General features: G+C 33.2%; 1 protein-coding gene across 1 annotated transcript; it reads right to left on the bottom strand.

The window, feature by feature from the left end:
• Positions 1 to 513: 513 nt before the first annotated feature.
• Positions 514 to 19,244, bottom strand: LOC129804754 (receptor-type tyrosine-protein phosphatase kappa). The gene is made up of 12 exons (XM_055852343.1): positions 19,085 to 19,244; positions 18,434 to 18,511; positions 17,929 to 18,361; positions 14,429 to 14,563; positions 14,204 to 14,341; positions 13,910 to 14,076; positions 11,115 to 11,423; positions 10,969 to 11,045; positions 10,753 to 10,829; positions 5,117 to 5,568; positions 1,422 to 1,557; positions 514 to 1,351 (listed from the first exon to the last, which is right to left on the bottom strand). The coding sequence occupies exons 2-12, from the start codon at positions 18,496 to 18,498 to the stop codon at positions 1,235 to 1,237; spliced, it is 2,106 nt and encodes a 701-aa protein (XP_055708318.1). The 5' UTR covers positions 18,499 to 18,511; positions 19,085 to 19,244; the 3' UTR covers positions 514 to 1,234.
• Between the last annotated feature and the right edge of the window lie 6 nt (positions 19,245 to 19,250).

Below are 19,250 nucleotides of genomic sequence, written 5' to 3'. Positions count from 1 at the left end.
TTTGTACAGTAGACTCTCTCTCAAATGGACATTTGGGGTGAAATGTCATCCGGTTTATCGATACATTTGGGCGTCAAAGCCTTTGTAAATTCCACAAAAAGCGCTCAATTATAAAGAATCACGAGAAAATAGGAAGAACTACAGCAAATTTGAGCAAATTAGCTTCATAATTAAACGTGAAAATTATCAACAAAATTTTTCGCCCGATTGAAAAAGAGCCGATTGAGCAAGAGTCTACTGTACCATTAACTTTTATTCATTTGGATTTTCTCCATAATAACAAAAAAACCTAATAGAGAATATGAGTACGAAGTTGATGATCCGACCTAAAAGGGTTAAATTCAACTTTGATCTTTTTCCTAGGATTTGTCGTAGGAACCTCCAAGGCACTTTCTCCAAAATAAGCAGGTGCACCCAAAATTTCAATGGGATGCGAAACCCATCAATTGCGTCACCAGTTGCTTCACCGCGCATTTGATTGGTTTTCAAAATTTCAAATGAATAAAGCGCATATTTAAATATTCCGTTAACATTTATTTTGTGCTTTTGGTTTGGTTTTTTTTTCTCCGGGTACAGAGGTTTAGCCACTTCACTAAGGAAAATACTTCTACCCGTCTTTTAAACATCTTCAACAGAATCATCATCGTTGATGGGCATTTTCGGCTTTTGCACATTTTGGCAGGAGATTCTTGGAGTATAAATTGTGAAAGATTTATCCAAATTAAAAATTATCATTTCCTATTAATACAGTCTTTCCTAGCAAATACTAAATTTGACACAGTTCCTGATCAGCCTATTTATTATTTAAATGATTAACAATGGCACAGTTTACTAAATCATTTAAATAGAAATTTATTCAGTTGGTTTATAAAATAAATAGTTAAGAGTCTCATGATTTTATGTTATTGCTTAGCATAATTCAGTACACTTTGCGAAGACTTGGGAGAGAACTTGTGCAAAATTCACCAAAATGCCCATCACTGATTCAAAAAAATCTACATCATTCATCTATATAAATATATCCTTATATCAAACATAGGTTCTTCCTTCTATCTCTTCAATAAAATTTGGTATACAACAAATATCATGGACGACAAATATTTTTTTTCTCTTTGCAACATGAATAGAAATATTTTACAATTCCCTCAAATATTGTTTTTTTTTCTCTCTATATAATATATAGAAAATAAAAACAGGAAATATTTACCAACATCAAATACAATAGTAGAGGCTTTTAATTTTGTCCTGTATTCTTTTCTTTTTCCTTATCCTTATCCTTGTCCTTTAGATCCTTCTCCAAATAGTGGAGCACATAGTGAAGCACCAAATCATAGCCATATTTGTATTCCGTCTGCATTAAATTTATCAGAATAAATTTAAAGTTTCTCCATTAACGCAAAAATTAAACAAGAATAACTCACAATATTCTCAACAAGTTGTGGACGATTCCTTCTGACGGTTTTGACTGCTTGAAAAATATCCACTTCCCCATGCTGAATAACTTGCTCAATGCAAGCATTTGCAGCACAATAAACTCCAGCTCGACTCCTTCCGTCCCTTCGAAAATACAGAAATTTCATTGGAACTTGTCCATTCTCATTAAAATGCTTCAGATGCTTTAATGCATCAAGTTGAGATGTCTAACTTTCCGTACATGCTTTCACCAAAGCACAAAGACAAAGATATTGTAACTTTCATGGTAAGAAACTTCTCAGATAACAACATGAAATTCAGGAGATATTGCAAGTTTTTTAATGCGCAATTTTATTTCTTTTCGCAACTATACGAAAAAATTTAAGAGTTTTGAAAAAAGGGGTAGCAAAGCGTCCCAGTCTTTGCGAAATGCTCGAACTCGTGACTTAGATGCTATACCGCAAAAGTACTTTCGCATCATTTACCATTTACCGGTTCTCAACCGATTTGAACCGATTCATAAATCATTCAATAGATCCTCCAAATTTGTTTTAAAAGTAAAGGAATTGATTTTCAGAAAAAATTAGTTATCGGCTATCAACCGGTTCATTACCGGTTCACAACCGATTGGAACCGGTTCAGTTTTATAGGAAATTCCAAGACCTTTCCAACTAGCCCAAACATGACCGCATTCGCTTAATAAATCCGCTCTCCGGTGTCTTTTTAACCTTTGAGCTTGAAAAACCGTTATTAGGAGTGATTCAACGGTATTTTCACACATGGTCAAATGTCCGCCTGGGTAATATCTAAAACATAACCAAAAATGAAAAAAAATCGTTGGGTGAAAGGAACACCTATTGACACTTTAAGAACTCGTCTCAGGACCAATTGACACTCTACTCTGTACTACAGTAGACTCTCTCTCAATTGGGCATTTGGGGAAAAATGTCATCCGGTTTATCGATAGATTTGGACATCAAAGCCTTTGTAAATTCGACAAACAGCACTCAATTATAAAGAATAACGATAAAATAGAAAGAACTACAGCGAATTTGAGCAAATTAGCTTCATAATTAAACGTGAAAATTGTCAACAAAATTTTTCGCCCGATTGAAAAAGAGCCAACTGAGCGAGAGTCTACTGTATTTGGAATACGAAATTCGAACACTTATTCTTATCGAAAAACGCAGATTAATGAAAAAACGTTATATTACTTAGGGTAAATATCCTAATTCAAAACCATTTCCAGACGCTTTAACTTTGACAGAAAATTCAACACTTTAAGTTCAACTTTTTTTTCTGAAGATAATTATATAAATTTGCTCCTTGACTCTTCTAGAATGTTACTGTTTAGTGAAAATTCTTTAGATATAATTTGAAAACTCCTTAAATACAAGAAAAATACGCGAGTGTAAAATTCTTCTATTGGAAACAAATTAATCCAAATGGAAGCAACGGAAATTTTCTAATTGGAGACAAACAGTGTAAGTGAAACCGCGGCAAAGGCTTCCAAAACCTTGTTGAGTTGCTCCTGAGTGCACGATATGTTCTTATTCCTGGTTTTTTCTCTTTCCCCATCTAAAACAATAAGAAAATCTCTCCAAAAAAATCATATTTCCGGGGTTTCCTATTGAAGCATTTGCAGACACTTAAAAAAAAAACCTTTTTGCTCACGAAATAGGTAATTATTTAATTTGAAAATTTCACGTACCGTTAACAATAAAGATTAGCACTTAATTTAACTAAAATTAGCCAGAAATATGACATAAATGTTAAACAAAACGAGTAAACAACAATCACCTTATTGTGTTTTTCATTGGAAAATATGGTCGATCGATGAAAAATTCGATGGTGAAAAGTACACTTTTAATTTTTCTGAGAAATTAACAAATTAAAATTTGTCAATATGAATGGATTTTTGCTTTATTTGGAGCAAAATTAACTAAATAATGAAACTGTGGTAATAGAAAATATATAAATATAATAACTTAGTACTGTATTTATCATGAAAAGAATGACGTTTCCGTTTGGAGTAGCGAATAATTTCCATTTGGAGCAGGTTTTGAATTAGTTTAATTTACCCTAGATTATTACTGGATGCATTAAATAAATTACAACAATTTGACAAAAATGTCAATAGAAGTTCCCTGTCGAAGAGGTGTTCCTTTGACCCTACGACGCGTTTTCGAACAATCCCAAAAAACATGGTTTGGAGGGGAAGGGGAGGGGTGGGGGAAAATGATATGCATGTTAACGATCCTTGTGTCGACTAATAGGAGGTCCCCCGAAGGCCCCAAGTCGCTATCCCTTACCGTTTGGCTTCTAGTGCTGGCAACAGCCGGATGGACAGACGGACAAACAGCTTGACGACATTTCTTAGAAATCGTCTGAAACGTGAAGATTTGTTTGACAAAAGTGGTCTCCGGCGGGGGGTGGAATGTGAAAATTTTGAGTAAAAATATTTCTAACATATTTTCTGCATTTATTTTACTGCTCGAACTCAAAGAGGGAGCAGATACATAAACCCACTTTCTTTTTCAATTTGTGACACGGCTAGAAGCCAAACGGTAAGAGGTATCGACTTTCGATCTTCGACGACCCCCCATAAATCAACATTATTAGGACCATGTTTGGTTTATATTGAAAACGGCTCCTAGATTTTTTTTGCATTTTCGAATATGTTTGGAGGTAGTCAAAGGGTATAATTCGTCCTTAGACATCAATGTTCGAAAAATACTTTCGAAGATCAAAGTTCAACCACTTTCAATGGTCCATTTTTCAACAGATTTTCTCAAATTTGATTTTTTTTGAAAGATCTTGAAAATTTCCAACCCGGTTGCATCGGACTTAGTCGGTAATGTACCAGTAAACGATATAACTTTCTCGGATTTACTTCTTTATTTATTCGTATGCTTTTTACTGATGCTAAAATATTCTTTCTAAAAGTCTAAAATGTATTTTTCTTATGCAATTTTTTTGTTCTGGAATGTTTTTTTTATTTATGAAACAATTAAATCGGCAGTAAAGGACCCTAAAAGCATGCGAAAAGATAAAAAGGTGCAGCATTTCTCATGAGTTCGAGTACTCCGCAAAGTTGGGACGCTTTGCTATCTTTTTAAGATCATAAAAATTTAAAGCAAAATTGAATCTACGTTTGGTCTTCTTTCAGCTATATAAACTACTTAAATAATTAAAATCGGATTTACGTCGATGTTACAAGTAAAGTCTTAAGTTTTTTTTGGTCTAATAAGAATTCTTTTTAGGGTGATTATTCAGAAACCTGATCGCAATTTCCTCCAAGAAAAGTCTTCCAACTTGAAATCCTATACGTCAATAAAACCTCGTATATCCCCTTATTCGGAATTCAGACCCAATCAATGTTAAGACGACGATGGACGTAAAAAGTCAAACGTCAATTAAGTAATTATTGACGAAATGAAATATTCATCTATTTATCTCATTATTGCAACTTAGGGATTTCCAACCAAATCCAAATTTTATTCATAATTTTCTTTACCTGATCTAATTGAATATTTTTAAACATTTACAATTAATATATTAAACTTTAGATTTGATATTTTTCATTTAACTCCTTCTGATTTTTTCTAATTAATATTTTCGGTTTCTTTTTCTTTTAAATCGGATTTTTCTTATAGATAAATTTTTAGGATATTTTTAATAAGAAATTAAGAAAAAAACTTACGGTGAGACAACGCAGACAGGTCCATAGTCCATCTTAGCCCTCCACTGTTCCACCATATTCATCAACTCCACCAAGGAATTGGTAGATGTTGGCACTTTGTGTCCCATTGGCCAGCAAGTCAGCTGAAAGAGTTTGCAGCTTTTCGCTGGTGCTTTAACTCCAGCCATCAGTTCCGTAAGTGAAACAATCTTCTTGTTAATCACATATTCCCATGTCTTGATGTTACTAAAGTGCTTGCTGGCCTTGCACGTAATTGTAAACACTGGCCCATACTTCACCGATGACTTCCTCTTATCCGGCCAAAAAGCCGGATACTGTTGTGAATTCGGCGGAGGACTGCATGTTACAACCACCGCCGCACACTCATGATCATAAACCAGAGACCAAAATTCTCCCAGAGTCTTTATAACTGGCCATTCAGTCACAATATACTCTCTTGGCTTTGTATAGCCCTGAAAGACAAAGGGAAGGAGTGTCTTGGTTACGAATAAACTTCATCCTTAGAATTAATAGACACTCAACAGCCAGAAATTTGCCACTTAATTTTAATAAAATAGCAGCAGTATTTAGCAGTATTTTTTGGCAGAAATATTTTTAAAAGAAATTTATGTAACATTAATCATGTAAAATATTTTAATTTCATCCGGGTTTTGTAATTTTCTTTCGCACTAAATACTGCTATTAAAGCATTAAAATATTTTTTATTCATAAAGGATGATTCAATAAGCATAATAAATACATTCCAATACACGAAACCATTATTATTTTCATAAATATTGCTTTTATTGTATAAAAAATTTATAAAAAAGATAATGATTTTATACTATCCCACGAGAGACAATGCATTTCCTTATTTTACTGCTCGAATACAAAGAGAGATCGGTTTCTTATAATTAGGGTGGATTCACCACCTCTCGCCAGTGCCCCACTGTTCGCCACTTATCGCAATTTGAAATCGCAATTTTTCCATTTATTTGTAAAATAAATTAGCCGTAAAATTATTTGTATTTCTACTACTGTTACTTATAGAGATGAAATACACTAATTTTCTGTTTTGAATTTAAATGTTTGAGCATTTTTTAGAGGAATATTTTAAGTAAGTGCATCGAATCAAATATTTCTTACCAAATATAGTAAATGTCATGAAACTCTTATCGAACAAAATTTACGATTTTGAATAAATAATTTGCCTATTAAACATTTAAATATATTCGGCGAATACGTGAAATTTGTATTTAGTTAGCTAATGTTTCATTTTATATTATTTTTATGTGAAAATGAACCATGGCGGAAAGTGGTAATGTTCTAAAATTGCTTTACCACCTGTCGCCATTGCTTTTCAATAGGCGATGCTAACTTCACTTCATAGATTCCCAGTTTTCAAATCTTCTTTGTTTATTTTTTGCAATAGGGTAAAGTGATACAAGTTGGACATGGCTTTTTTTCTTGATAAATACAATACAAAATTTGTTTTTAAGCACAATAAGGAACCAAATTATAAAACTAAAGCATTAAACATATACAAATAAAAGTGAAGTACTAAATTTATCAAGAAAAAAAACCCCGTCCAAATTGTACCATTGTCTAACTTGTACCAGTTTACCCTAGTCTAATTTTTTTTTCAAATAAAAGCGAAGAAAAATCAGTGAGTAGGGGAGACTGGGGTAAAAAGTCACAAAACGGATATTTTATTTTTTTACAAGCTACTCGAGCGCTTCAGAAATTTATAATTAGCACAGTTTTATAGGAAATTTACCGCTCTACAACTTTGTGGAAGTAATTTTTCCTCTATTTTGTAAGGAAATACGTTTATTGAGCTGATTTCTAAAAGGTGATTTTGTGACCATTCTCAAAAATGCTGGGGCAAATAGTATGGGGTAAAATTATCACATTTTGATACCCTTTATTACGGGCTCCCATAACATTAAAAAATGCCTAGATGACATATTTTCATAGGATGTTTATTTCTCTACACCTTTGTGCAACAGAGTTTTTCCTATCTGAACGAGAAAAGCATTTTTAAAGTTATTTTCCAAAGGCTTTTTTTGGCAAGAAAATTCTATTTAACCATTCTGAAAAGGCGAAAATGGCGAATTGGGCGAGATGCATTTGACGAAATCTGCCGAAGAGTTGCCGAGTAAACGTCACTTAAGTGCAAAATAAAAACAAATTAAAGGAAGAAGTGCTAGTGCAAAATAGAGTTTTTTTCATAGTATATGCCACTCAATTTAACTATGTGTGTCCATTCAGTAGTGCTATATAATATAGTTGATGCCTATAAACGGAGGAATGCAGATTCTCAACGTGTCATCGCAATCTTTTTAGGTTCCATGGGGTATCCGGGGTGTTCAATTGCTTCTGTGTCTCACAAAAAAATGAGCACGATGATCAAGTGGAGAACCAGGCAAAACTTCTCAATCGGGGAGTAATTCAGAGAACATCGATGGTTGATGGGCTAAGGGGAATGAGGTAACGAATCACAGTTCTGTGATTCATGAGTATTATTCCAATAAAACTGCAAATTGTTTGACCCATGCAAAATAAACAACAAGCGGCGACACATGGCAATGAATGACGTTTCTTTTCGCCGTGAGACATCAGGAATTGCTTCGGTTTTTGTTACTTTATGCCCCATACCTTTTGATACTTTTTACCCCAAGTGGTCATTTTTAAGAAAAAGATTTCTGGAGAGAAGAATATTTGGAAAAAGCTAAAACGGATAGTGGATTCGTACTCAGGGAATCCAAATCATTTAGGAAATATTCGCCAGTGCATCAATTTTGGAAATTAAGTAGGTAAAAATTGATATCTCTTTGAATAAAAATATTTCAAAAACAGGCCTAAAAATTTCAATATTTTTTATTTTCTAAATCCCCTGTTCGAATTCTAAGAAACTTACGACATTGAAAAAGGTTCATGGAAGCTATCTAAGGAAAAAATTTGAAGCCGCTATCTCTTTTATCTTGGAAGATATTGAATTATGAAATTTTCGACTTGTGACTTTTTACCCCAGTCTCCCCTAATAATAAAGTGTTCATGAAGAAAAAGAAATGCTGAATGTATTCTTTACATAATATTACCTAAAATAATCGAGTTTGAACCTTTTCAATTGGGTGGCGAGAAGTGGTTACAGAACTGGCCAAAAGTGGTAAAAAGTGGCGACGAAGTGGTTATTTTTGCAATTTTAATAAAAATCAGTTTTTAAGGTACTCCCACGTTAAATTGTAGGATTATTATTTTGGCGAATCTAGAGCCAATATATCTAAGTAAATTTGTGTCAAATTTGAGTTATCTGATAATAAGGGGTCAAAACTTATAATAAAGTTAATTTCACTTTTTGCTAAAAGTGGCGATAAGTGGTTACTCCACCCTAGTTTTTTTTCTCAACTTGTTACCGAACTAGAGGGCAAACCATAAGAGACATCAACTTCCGGACTTCAATGACCCACTCTAAAAAAAAATCTTATCTAGAGACGCTTTTTCCCTTTTTTTCCCGAAAACGGATTTAACGATTTCGTTCATTTCTGGATACGTTTTGGAGATAATATTTCGCGCATGCATCTGTTTTCGATTTTCGATTTTGAATTTTTGAACGTTAAAGTTCAGGATAGAAAACCTATTTTTCGACCGATTTACTTAAATTTTAATATTTTGAAAATGTCTTCAATTTCCAACTTTGCTGCGTCCGCCTCAATCGGTAATGAATCGGTAAAATACTCGTAAATGATATATTTTGTTAAAGTATTTTTATTTATTGGTCGTATATATTTTTTCAGTGTGAAATCTATGCGGTCAAAGATATCGACTTCAGGTTTTCGATGACCCCCCTCCCTTTTAACTCTATATTGTCGAGAGGAATCTGTTCTAATTTCCCCCTGACCCCCCTGCTATCCTCTAAAACCATGTTATTTTAGGTTTCTTCGAAAATGGCTCCAACGATTTGTTTCATTTTCGGATATGTTTTGCAGCTAGCCCAAATGAACATTTCGTCCTAACACACCAATGATCAGAAAATTCACCATTCTGAATTTTTGAACCGGTATGCGCTCAAAAATCACACGTATAGGGGAGATTGGGGCAAAACTTGTCAAAACGCTGATGAAAATGAGATGAATAAATTGAATTGAAAAAATTGAAACGCATATTTAATTCTTTCACGAGCTCTGAGAAAACTTAAACGTTTTATAAAGAGCATATTCTTATAGGAAATTTACTGCTCTACAACATTGCAGAAGACTATTTTCCTCTATCTCGAAAGAAATGTGATTTTTAAATAATTTTCTAAAAGTCGATTTTGTGGAGATTCTCAAAATTGCTGGGACAAATTCTGTCAGTCTTCGGATAATTTGTGACGTTTTACTCTCGCAAACGTTATAAATATCAAATAAACATATTTTTATAGGAAATTTATTCCTCTATTAAGTGATAAAAAATTGCGGAAAATCAGGGTCGAAATCCCGGAAACCAAAATTCCGAAAAACAAAGATCCTAAAAGCCAAATCCCGAAAAGCCAAGATCCTGAAAGGTTGAAATCCCGAATGGGTCTATATCCTAAATAGCCGAAGTCCGGAAAGAATGAAAATTCTGAATAGACAATATCCCGAACGGCAAATCTCGGAAAGACCAAAATTCCAAATGACCGAAAAGCCGAATAGGTCAAAACCTCAATGATCCACAATTCTGAATGTATCGAAATCCCGAAAAGCCAAAATCCGGAAAGGACCAAAATCTCGATGAGCCAACATCCCGAAATGCTGAAATCCCGAATGGGTCGATATCCTGAATAGCCGAATTCCGGAAAGAATGAAAATCCTGAATAGACAATATCCCGAACGGCAAATCCCAGAAAGACCTAAATTCCAAATGATCGAAAAGCCGAATAGGTCAAAACCTCAATGACCCACAATTCTGAATGTATCAAAATCCCGAAAAACCAAAATCCGGAAAGGACCAAAATCCCGATGAGCCAACATCCCGAAATGCTGAAATCCCTAATTTGTCGATATCCTGAAAAGCCGAATTCCGGAAAGGATGAAAATCCCGAATAGTCGAAATCCCAAAACGAAAATCCCAAAAGCCAAAATCCCGAAGTGCCAAAATCCCTAATAGAAATAGCATTGATCTCTCATGTGATAACCAAAATTATTTTTCTTTTTTATTTATTTTTTGTTAATGTTTAAGGGATTTTAGAGAACTTTAGTAAAAACATCTTAAATAAAGCTGAGAAAACTTTGTAAAAAAATAATAAAGATTTGAGACTGCATTGATAATTTGTTTTCATTAAAAACATTTAAGTGTTACAAATTCGACCAATATCGAAAAACAGAAAGTGGTTAATTTTTTTCTATAATTTTAATTGAAAAAAAATCAAAGTAAATTCGATTAGATTAGGACAAACTAGAAATTTACTGAATCATCCATTATTGCAACTATACACACGAAAAAAGTAAACATACTGCATTGGATTTTTTTTTGCAAAACTTATAATAATATTGTGAGCCAGAAGCACAAGAATACCAAAGGGTTCAACAAGTTAATCGATTAAAGAATTTTAAATAACAAAAGGGAGTGATTGGGATTAAAATGTGGAGTAAAAAACATCCATTTGGAAGAGGGGATGACAATCAATTTCTTACATCCACAAACACCGCATTTATATAGTCCGTAAAAGCATTTCCCTGAAAGGATGTCAAATAGGGCCGGTAATTATCGGCTACAAAGACAAAATGATTAAATTTTCAGTGTTTTATCGGCCACTCGTTCTCACTTCATCACTAAATGAGATTATACTAATTAAATGAAAGGACAAAGGTCAAAATTGACCTTGCAAAAAAAAGAGAGTTCAAACTTACGTGGAACACAGAGAACATCCCGATTTTTGTCTCTATTGTCAGCTCGATGACCTCCTGCGCAGTCACCAATAGAAAATCTAATTAAGCAGGGAGAATTGTTGAGAAGTTAATTAAATTAAATTGAGAATTGATTGAGGGACATTTACCTGGGAGTCTGCTTGCAAATTTGATCAAACTCCTTTTGGTACTCATTAATTTTAGTCGCAGGATTCTTAAGGCTCTTTTCTTTCAATTTCTCCGACAATTTGGACACTGGGAACCAGGAATTCCCACAGCACAGATATTCCTCGAGAGTATCATAGACAAATTTGTACTGATCCACATTCTCAATTAAACCTTTTCGCGACTGACGGAGCTTCTTCAGATATCCAAATAAATGGAAACATTCCTCTTCTTCAGCCAATTCCATATTGGCATCAATGGCCAAGTAAACTCCAGAACGACCTCCTCCATCGCTGAGTTGAATTAAAAAGAGACAAATTCGAAAAAAAATAATTTTCGATTTCAAAGTCTCCGGGACACCTTTTATGTCAGAACAATTTCATGAAATCGAAATTAATATCCTTTTCTTTTTCAAATATTTTGAAACTAAATTGAATTTCGTGTGATGTTCAAAAGAAGAAGAAGAGTCCGAAAGAGTGAGATAGACATATGCAAAGTTTTTAAGGAAGAAAGGGATATGAATTTCGATTACATGAAATTTTCCTAATCTAAAAGGTATTCCAGAGCCACAAAATTTTTAATTTCATCAGTAATGACTCTGGCACACCTTTTAGATCAGGAAAATTTCACGAAGTCGAAATTTGCATTCCTTTATTTCTTAAAAGCTTTGCTTGTATTCTTTCGCACTCTTCTTCTTCTTTTAAATATCAAAACAAATCGAATTTAGCTCAATCGAATTTGGAATGCAAAATAATGAGATAGATATATGCAAAATATTTGAGATAGAAAGGAATGCAAATTTTTATTTCATGATATTTTCATAAAAAGTGTATTTATCAAAATAATCAATTTGATCTGTAATGGCTCCGGCACATCTTTTAGGTCAGGAAAATTTCATGATATCGAATTTTGAATCCCTTTTTTTCTTACATGCTTTACATATGTTTATTTCATTCTTTCGCGCTCTTCTTCTTCTTCTTTTAAACGTCACAACAAATTCAATTTAGCTCAATCGAATTTGGTGTACGAAAGAATGAGATAGACCTATGCAAAACGTGTGAGAAAGAAAGTAATCTGAATGTTGATTTCTTGAAATTTTTCGACCTAAAAGGTGTGCCGGAGCCATAACAACATAAATTTAGTTAATTACGGCTCTGGCACACAATTTAGACCAAGAAAATTTCACGATATAACAATTCACATCTCGATTTTTCTCAAACGTTTTGCATATATCTATGCAACTTCTTCTCATTCTAATCTGGACTGAACTAAATTGAATTTGTCGTGATGTTCAAAAGAAGGAGAGTGCAAAAAGTCAAGAAAGGCATATGCAGAATTTTTAAGATAGAAATTGAGTTGAATTTTGATTTAACGAAATCATCCTGATCTAAAAGGTGTAACATTTAATTTTGCCATCAAATTTTTTTTTTGTAAAAATTATGAGAATTACATTTGGTCATTAAAATATTAAATTTGTGCAGTAAAATTTGATATCTTCATAAAAAAATTTCGGTCAGATAAATATTGAATTTCTTCAGTTAAATATCGCTCACTAAGAATACAAGTTTGGTCAGTAAAACCCCAAATTCAGTAAGCGAAAAATTAAATTTGCCTAATTAAAAAAAAATTTAGAGCAATTAAAAAAAATCTTTATGAAAATTTACATAATTTCTCCCAATGGATGCATAATGGGCCCAAAATGAGGCCTGGGTGCAGCGGTTCCGCGAGGAACCGCCCCCACTGTAGTCTACATAATTTCTAATAAGCATTTAAGATGATCACCGGTAAAATGAAATAAACGAAAACAACTTTTTTCTCTTTGCTGAAATTTGCATGACAATTTTACTACATTTAGAGTTATAAATTGAGTAACTATCCAAATTTGATTATTACTATTCTGTTGTACAGTGCCAAAATTAATTAGCAAAAATACACAATTCTATATAATTTTGTTTTAACATAAGGAATAAGAAGAAATTCAAACTACTACAACTTTAAGGTCCCTACACATTGGGTGCAATTTTAGTCAAAAATTGCTTTTTTGAAGGAGATTATCTGCAAGTGGAAACGTCAAAACTCTGTTAAAAATGCAATTTTTGATGAAAATTACTCTCAATGTGTAGAAGCCTTCACTGAGAGAAATCCGAAAAAGTTAAAATGACATTCCGGAAATGTTAATTTTATCCTGCATTATTGATCCGAAATCGGTGTAATTATTACGCTTTTCAGGTGTATTCGGGGTTAAAGTGACCCTTTTTCATGTTAATTTTACCCTTAAAAAGGTGTAAAATTAACATTAAAAAATGTTGATATATTTTTACACCTAAAAAGTGTTAAAATTATGAGGACAAAAAGTTAATCGCAGCCTCGTTTTTTCTCAGTGTTTATAAAGATTTTCATTTAATTTCGAAGAGAAAATTTGCAAAGCAATAATTTTTTGCGGAACAAGTCTTAATTAAAATAAGGGAAGGCTTTCAGGCTTCGCACATACTTTAGCTTCGAACGCTTCATATTTTTCCCATATTTTTTAATGAATCTGTTTTTTTTTCAGGAAATAAGTGACTTAAAACTAGCTGTTAAAATATATTGCCATAGGGCAGATTCATTAAAGGAATATGGGAAAAATATGAAGTGTTCTAAGCCAGAGTGTGTGCGAAGCTGCAAAGCCTTCCCCTACACAAAAATGTGTGATCATTTTCGAGAGATGCGCTTCGCCTGATTTGATGAAATAAAATTGTAATAAAGTGACAAAATAGAAAGTGAAAATGCATTGACTCACTTGCAGTGAACGAGCATCGGACCAATGACGCTATTGGCCGTGATAATATTTCCTACAACAGCACGGACACGCCGTCGAAATTCCAAGACAGCATTTGAAAACGGACAAGAATGTGAATGCCACTCGGTGAAGTGAAATTGCAATATATCTCGTGATGCTGTTGGACCCTAAAAATAGCCCCAAAAAAAACAATAAAAAATAAACGTAATAGAAACATTTTCATCAAACAATCGCCAGACAATAGAGACTGAAAGTTTGTTGATTGAGAGAGAGAGTAAATTCTTTATTACTCACCCCTTCACTTTTATTGTAAATACGAAATGTGCGAATTTGAAAGTTAGCCAATTGCTCCTCTTTCACAATATCAATATTGATATCACCATAGAATTCATCCTTTTCCTTCGAAGCTGGCCAATATTGAACGCACATCACCTGAAGGACACCCCCATCAAAAAACACAAATAAAAGAGGAGCCTCTTGAAATTCAATCCCAACAAGGATTTCTTTAACAAAAATTACCTTTGTGAAGTCAAAAGTCTTTGTCAACATGATGATAGCACTCACATTCTCACTCCAAATCATCCTCCAGAAATCGACAACAGTCTCCTCAGTTGGTCCTTGAGTCACAATATACGCATTTGGCTTCAGAAGACTCTGAAGAGGGAGAGACATTTTGCCAGGGATATTTCATTTCAAATTAAATCATTTCGATGGTAAAATATAGCATTAAAATTTCATGGCAGCTTAAGAGACTTCTCACTAAGAATAACAAAGAAGTGTTATGTTTTGAGGAAGTATAAAAAAATTCTAAAGTGAATATTTTGCAAACTCACTAGCACACTTTCCATGGTTAATGTAAATATTTATAAATAAAATTTTCCGAGCCAATACACTTCTTCCGAAATAATAATAAAACAGAATTTATTCAAGGAGTTCTTTAGAAGAAAATTTCCCGAAACACACATTTTCCTCATGGATTATGAGCTTTAAAATTTTCCCAATAAAATCTGCAGCAGTTGGAACATTTAATTGAACAAAGGAGGGCTTTTGATGGAGCTATAAAGACTTATTATTCCATCTGAATTACATGTCAAAAACCAATTAAAGAAAAGGTCAAGTAACTTTTTTTTTATTATTTTGACCTAATTATTCACTCAGCTTGAAATATTTACCATTTTATAGATTAAAATTTATTTTGTTTCAGACATTAATGAAAGTCTACAAAATTTGAAGTTCGTGCAATAAAATGATAAGGCCGTGAAAGTCTCATAACCATTAATTTATACTCCTATCCGGTAGGGGAATTCTGTAATAGTATGACAATGTCATATGACAAATTTTCGTGGTAAAATTCTGAATCAGGACAACATTAAAGCCCAGTGAGCATCTAATAGCCATTGTAAAAGCTCTGTGAAGCTTCAAGATTTTTAATTAGTTCTTTCGAATTTACAACATAAAAATTTTAAACTTGTCATATGACATTGTCATATTGTTACAGAATTCCCCCAATGAGTCAATATTTTAAGATTTTATGTATTAAATTCGGTCTTTAAATGATGCTTCGTATTGTGCGATAAAAATCTTAAATTTTTTTGAAGTGTAAAAGAGGAGCTTTTCGGGTAAAAAACAATAAACTTCTCAATACAAAATTTAAGTTAAAATGTCAACAACTTTACGGCGTTATCACACTTGCACATTAAAATTTTAATGTGATTCACATTAATTGTAGCTTGTGAGCGTCCAAATATGTTATTTGTGTCTTTGAGTCACTTAATATTTGGGTTTTTCTATTTATTGATAAAGAAGTGGACTTGGCCTGCAAAAATAAGTTTAAATTTACCTAAAGCATAAATATTTTTCACATTAAAAAATTAAAGAGAAAATCGCATTAATTTTTCGCATTAATGCTATACAATTTATATCAAATTTTGCGGGCCAAGTCTACATTTTTATCAACAAATAAATCAAATTTTGAATATAAAATGATTCAAACACACAAATTACACATTTGGAGCATTTGGACTCTCACCAGCGACAATTAATGTGAATCATATTAAAATTTTAATGTGCAAGTGTGATAATACAGTTACACTAAAAAATTTAAAGCGGCATTTTTCAATTTCAAAATCTTACTAATTTGTGTGCAGCTTTTAGATCAGGAAAATGTGATAAAATCAAAATTGGCATCCCTTTCTTACACATTTTGCATATGCCTATCCCATCTTGCACATTTTTCCATTTATTTTGAACGTCAGAACAAATTAAAATTTGGAGTGTGAAAAAGTGAGACACATGCAAAACGTTTGGGAAACAATGGAATGTGAATTTTGATTTCATGAAATTTTCCTGATTTAAAAGGTGTTACAGAAGCCGTAAGTATTTATGGAGTATTTTTAAAATATGGAAAACAGAAGAAGTATTTCTTTTTTATTAATATAATTGCAATTACATTTTTGGAGCATGCACACTATTTCAATTGACTGAAATTCAATCGATTGAAATTTTACTTCTTATGCCTTCGACTCACCTTTTAGATCGGTAAAATTTAAAGAAATTAATATTCGCGTCCCTTTTTTTCAAAAGATTTGCATAAGTCTCTCCCACTCTTTTGGTCTCAAAATTGGACTGAACTAAATTTAATTTGGTGTGATATTCAAAAGAAGAAGAGTGCGAAAGAGTATGATAGACATATGCAAAACTTTAAAGAAAGACAGGGATGTTAATTTCGATTACACAAAATTTTCCTGATCTAAAAGGTGTGCCCGGTGTGCCGAAGCTACATATTTACTATTTGAAAGAGATAATCTACACAGGGCTCTTCGATATTCGGTTCTCCAATATCCAGGTGAAACGTCAAGCACACGATAATGTTAAAAAAATCCACCTTCACGCACGTATAAAATGGATTTATATCTGTCATTTTCGGTTCCAATATCAGTCGAATATCGGAGAGCTCAGTGAAATATCAGTTTGCAAAAGTAAGAGGTAAAATTGCAATCAATTGAATTTGACTCAATTTAAAATCTGTGCGACCACTATAAGGTTTAAATTAAATTTATTTTTTAAATTTTGTTGCGAAAACCGTTCTAGTCTTTAAATATTAGTGGGTTTTGTAATATGAAACGTCATTAGCCTTTAAATTACAAATTTTTTAGCATTAAATATTGAACACTGCCTAATGGCCTCTACACTGAGAGAAATCCGAAAAAGTTAAAATAACATTCCGGGAATGTTTATTTTACCCTGCAGTATTGATCCAAAATCGGTGTAAATATTACCCTTTTTAGGTGTATTAGGGGTTAAAGTTACACTTTTCATGTTAATTTTACCCTTAAAAAGGTGTAAAATGAACATTAAAAAATGTTGATATATTTTTACACCTAAAAATTGTTAAAGTTATAAGGAAAAAAAAGTTAATCGCACCCCCATTTTTTTCTCAGTGAATGAATAATATTTTTCGCTTTAATGAAAAATATTACGTATGAGTATTGTAGTTTTTATTGCCAAAAGGGTTTTGGATTAAAAAAAATTGGAAGGATAAAAAATAAATAAAATCAATTATGAATTTGAGAATTTAAAAAATCGCCATTTTTGAGCTTAAATATTTACTACATAACAAATAGCTAGAGACTTGCAGAAAATATTCTAGATTCCTTTAACCTTCTACTTTCCAATTATGTAGAGACATAAGAAAAAATTAACTTTGGGTAGTCAGGAAAAATTATTTTCTTTATGGGACACCGGTGTTCCAATCGTCCTTAAAGGGTTAACAAAATAGCAAGCTTTATGAAAATAAAAAAAAAATCTTTGAAATTAAATTAAAACTCAGTCTTAATCCTTAAAATATTCTCAAATAATTTTTTTAAGAAGTGTTCTGATACTTATTTATGGCAGTGTACCAGGCACCTTTCCGATTCCCTCAATTTCCCGAGAATTAATTTGTTATTCTTCCCATCAAATTCAAATTGTTTTTCGAAGAAATCTCTGGATGTAAAAAAAGGAATAGTGAATCAACTTACATCAACGTAGGATGCATTAATGTAGTCTGAATCCGGTATACCATCAATCTTCTTCAGTACGACGCGATTGTAGTCATAGGGAACGCACTTTTGGTTCTGATTCTTCTCCAGATTGTTCTTCCGGGTAGCATGCCGGATGGAATTGTTCTCCACTTTGATGGCTGTCTGGAACTCCAATTTGAAGAGGACGGGAAATTTTTTGCGCTGCTCACAGAGCTTTAAGAAGTACTTGAGTGGAACTTGTCGATCTGGGATGGTTTGCGACAGGGAATTATTTTCATCCCTGGCCTCCAGTTTGACCCGATCGAAAGATAGGAGGCCACTGTTGAGCATACTCAACTTGATGGTATTGGGAATTGAGGAGAGACTCGGAGTACCTCCAATGCATTTTGTTTTCCTCTGCTTGTCTAGGTCCACAAAGCGAGACGTTGACCTGCACAGAGGAGGTGGGATTTGAGCACCAGGCGCGATTTTTGACACAAATTCACTTGAGACACTTCCTCACCTTGATCTGTATTTCTTCTTGTCGGAACTGCCCTGAGACATTCCGCTGGCCGTTGCTCGAGACATTTGCTGAGTACAACTGAAACACAGGTGAATCTTTGACTTGTGGGGACGTCAATTTGAGCTTATTGGGGGAGAATCCATTGAATTTTGAGGGAAAAGCTGAGTCAATTGATTTTTTCCTCATAAACCGCCAGGCACACAATCATGATTCAAAAATAGAATTATTCAAATTACACTATGTGTCTTCTATTCTCTTTTGTGCCAATGGATTGTTTGAACAACACTGAAGACGATTGTCTCGAGTAAAATGCCCACAGAAACAGAAAAGGCAGGAGAAAACTACATTTGCGCAATAGGGATGCGTGAGAAGAAAAAATTCATGGAAATTTTTTTCAAGACTCTCCTCCAAAGGAATTTATGCTGCGTATTTTCCAGTTTTATCGCAAATTTTCCTCTCTGAAAACTACTGGGAGAGACAAAATTTGTGCCAAAGAAGACATTTTCAATCCCAGATAAGTAAATCCTCTTCGGAAAACTTGGGAAAATCACTTTTTCCTTCGTCACAGGTAAGGACTCAAATTGCGTAGCTTCCGTACAATATGGGGGCACTTTTTCACACAAAATTCTCAATTTTTCCAATAAATCTCACCTTGTGAGGATAGAACACTTCACTGACACTACACTAGGACCTTTACATTTTCCTAAATTTTCTGTTTTGAGGCGTTTTTAAAGCTATTTTTCCACCATCATACACTTTCCTCCGCGGAACATGAAAAAAATCTACACGGGTTGCCAGATAAACTGGAATATTCCCT

This window comes from Phlebotomus papatasi, chromosome 2 (assembly GCF_024763615.1).
Source record: "Phlebotomus papatasi isolate M1 chromosome 2, Ppap_2.1, whole genome shotgun sequence".
Taxonomy (NCBI): domain Eukaryota; kingdom Metazoa; phylum Arthropoda; class Insecta; order Diptera; family Psychodidae; genus Phlebotomus; species Phlebotomus papatasi.
The sequence above is the reverse complement of the archived record's forward strand: the minus strand, read 5'-3'. Positions and strand labels throughout refer to the sequence as shown.

Excerpts from the sequence above, each read along its gene's own strand:
- LOC129804754 (XM_055852343.1), bottom strand. The coding sequence starts at position 18,498 with ATGTCTCGAGCAACGGCCAGCGGAATGTCTCAGGGCAGTTCCGACAAG. Across the intron at positions 14,342-14,428 it reads AGACTTTTGACTTCACAAAG|GTGATGTGCGTTCAATATTG; the intron begins GTAATTTTTGTT and ends GGTGTCCTTCAG. Across the intron at positions 14,077-14,203 it reads TTTACAATAAAAGTGAAGGG|GGTCCAACAGCATCACGAGA; the intron begins GTGAGTAATAAA and ends GGCTATTTTTAG.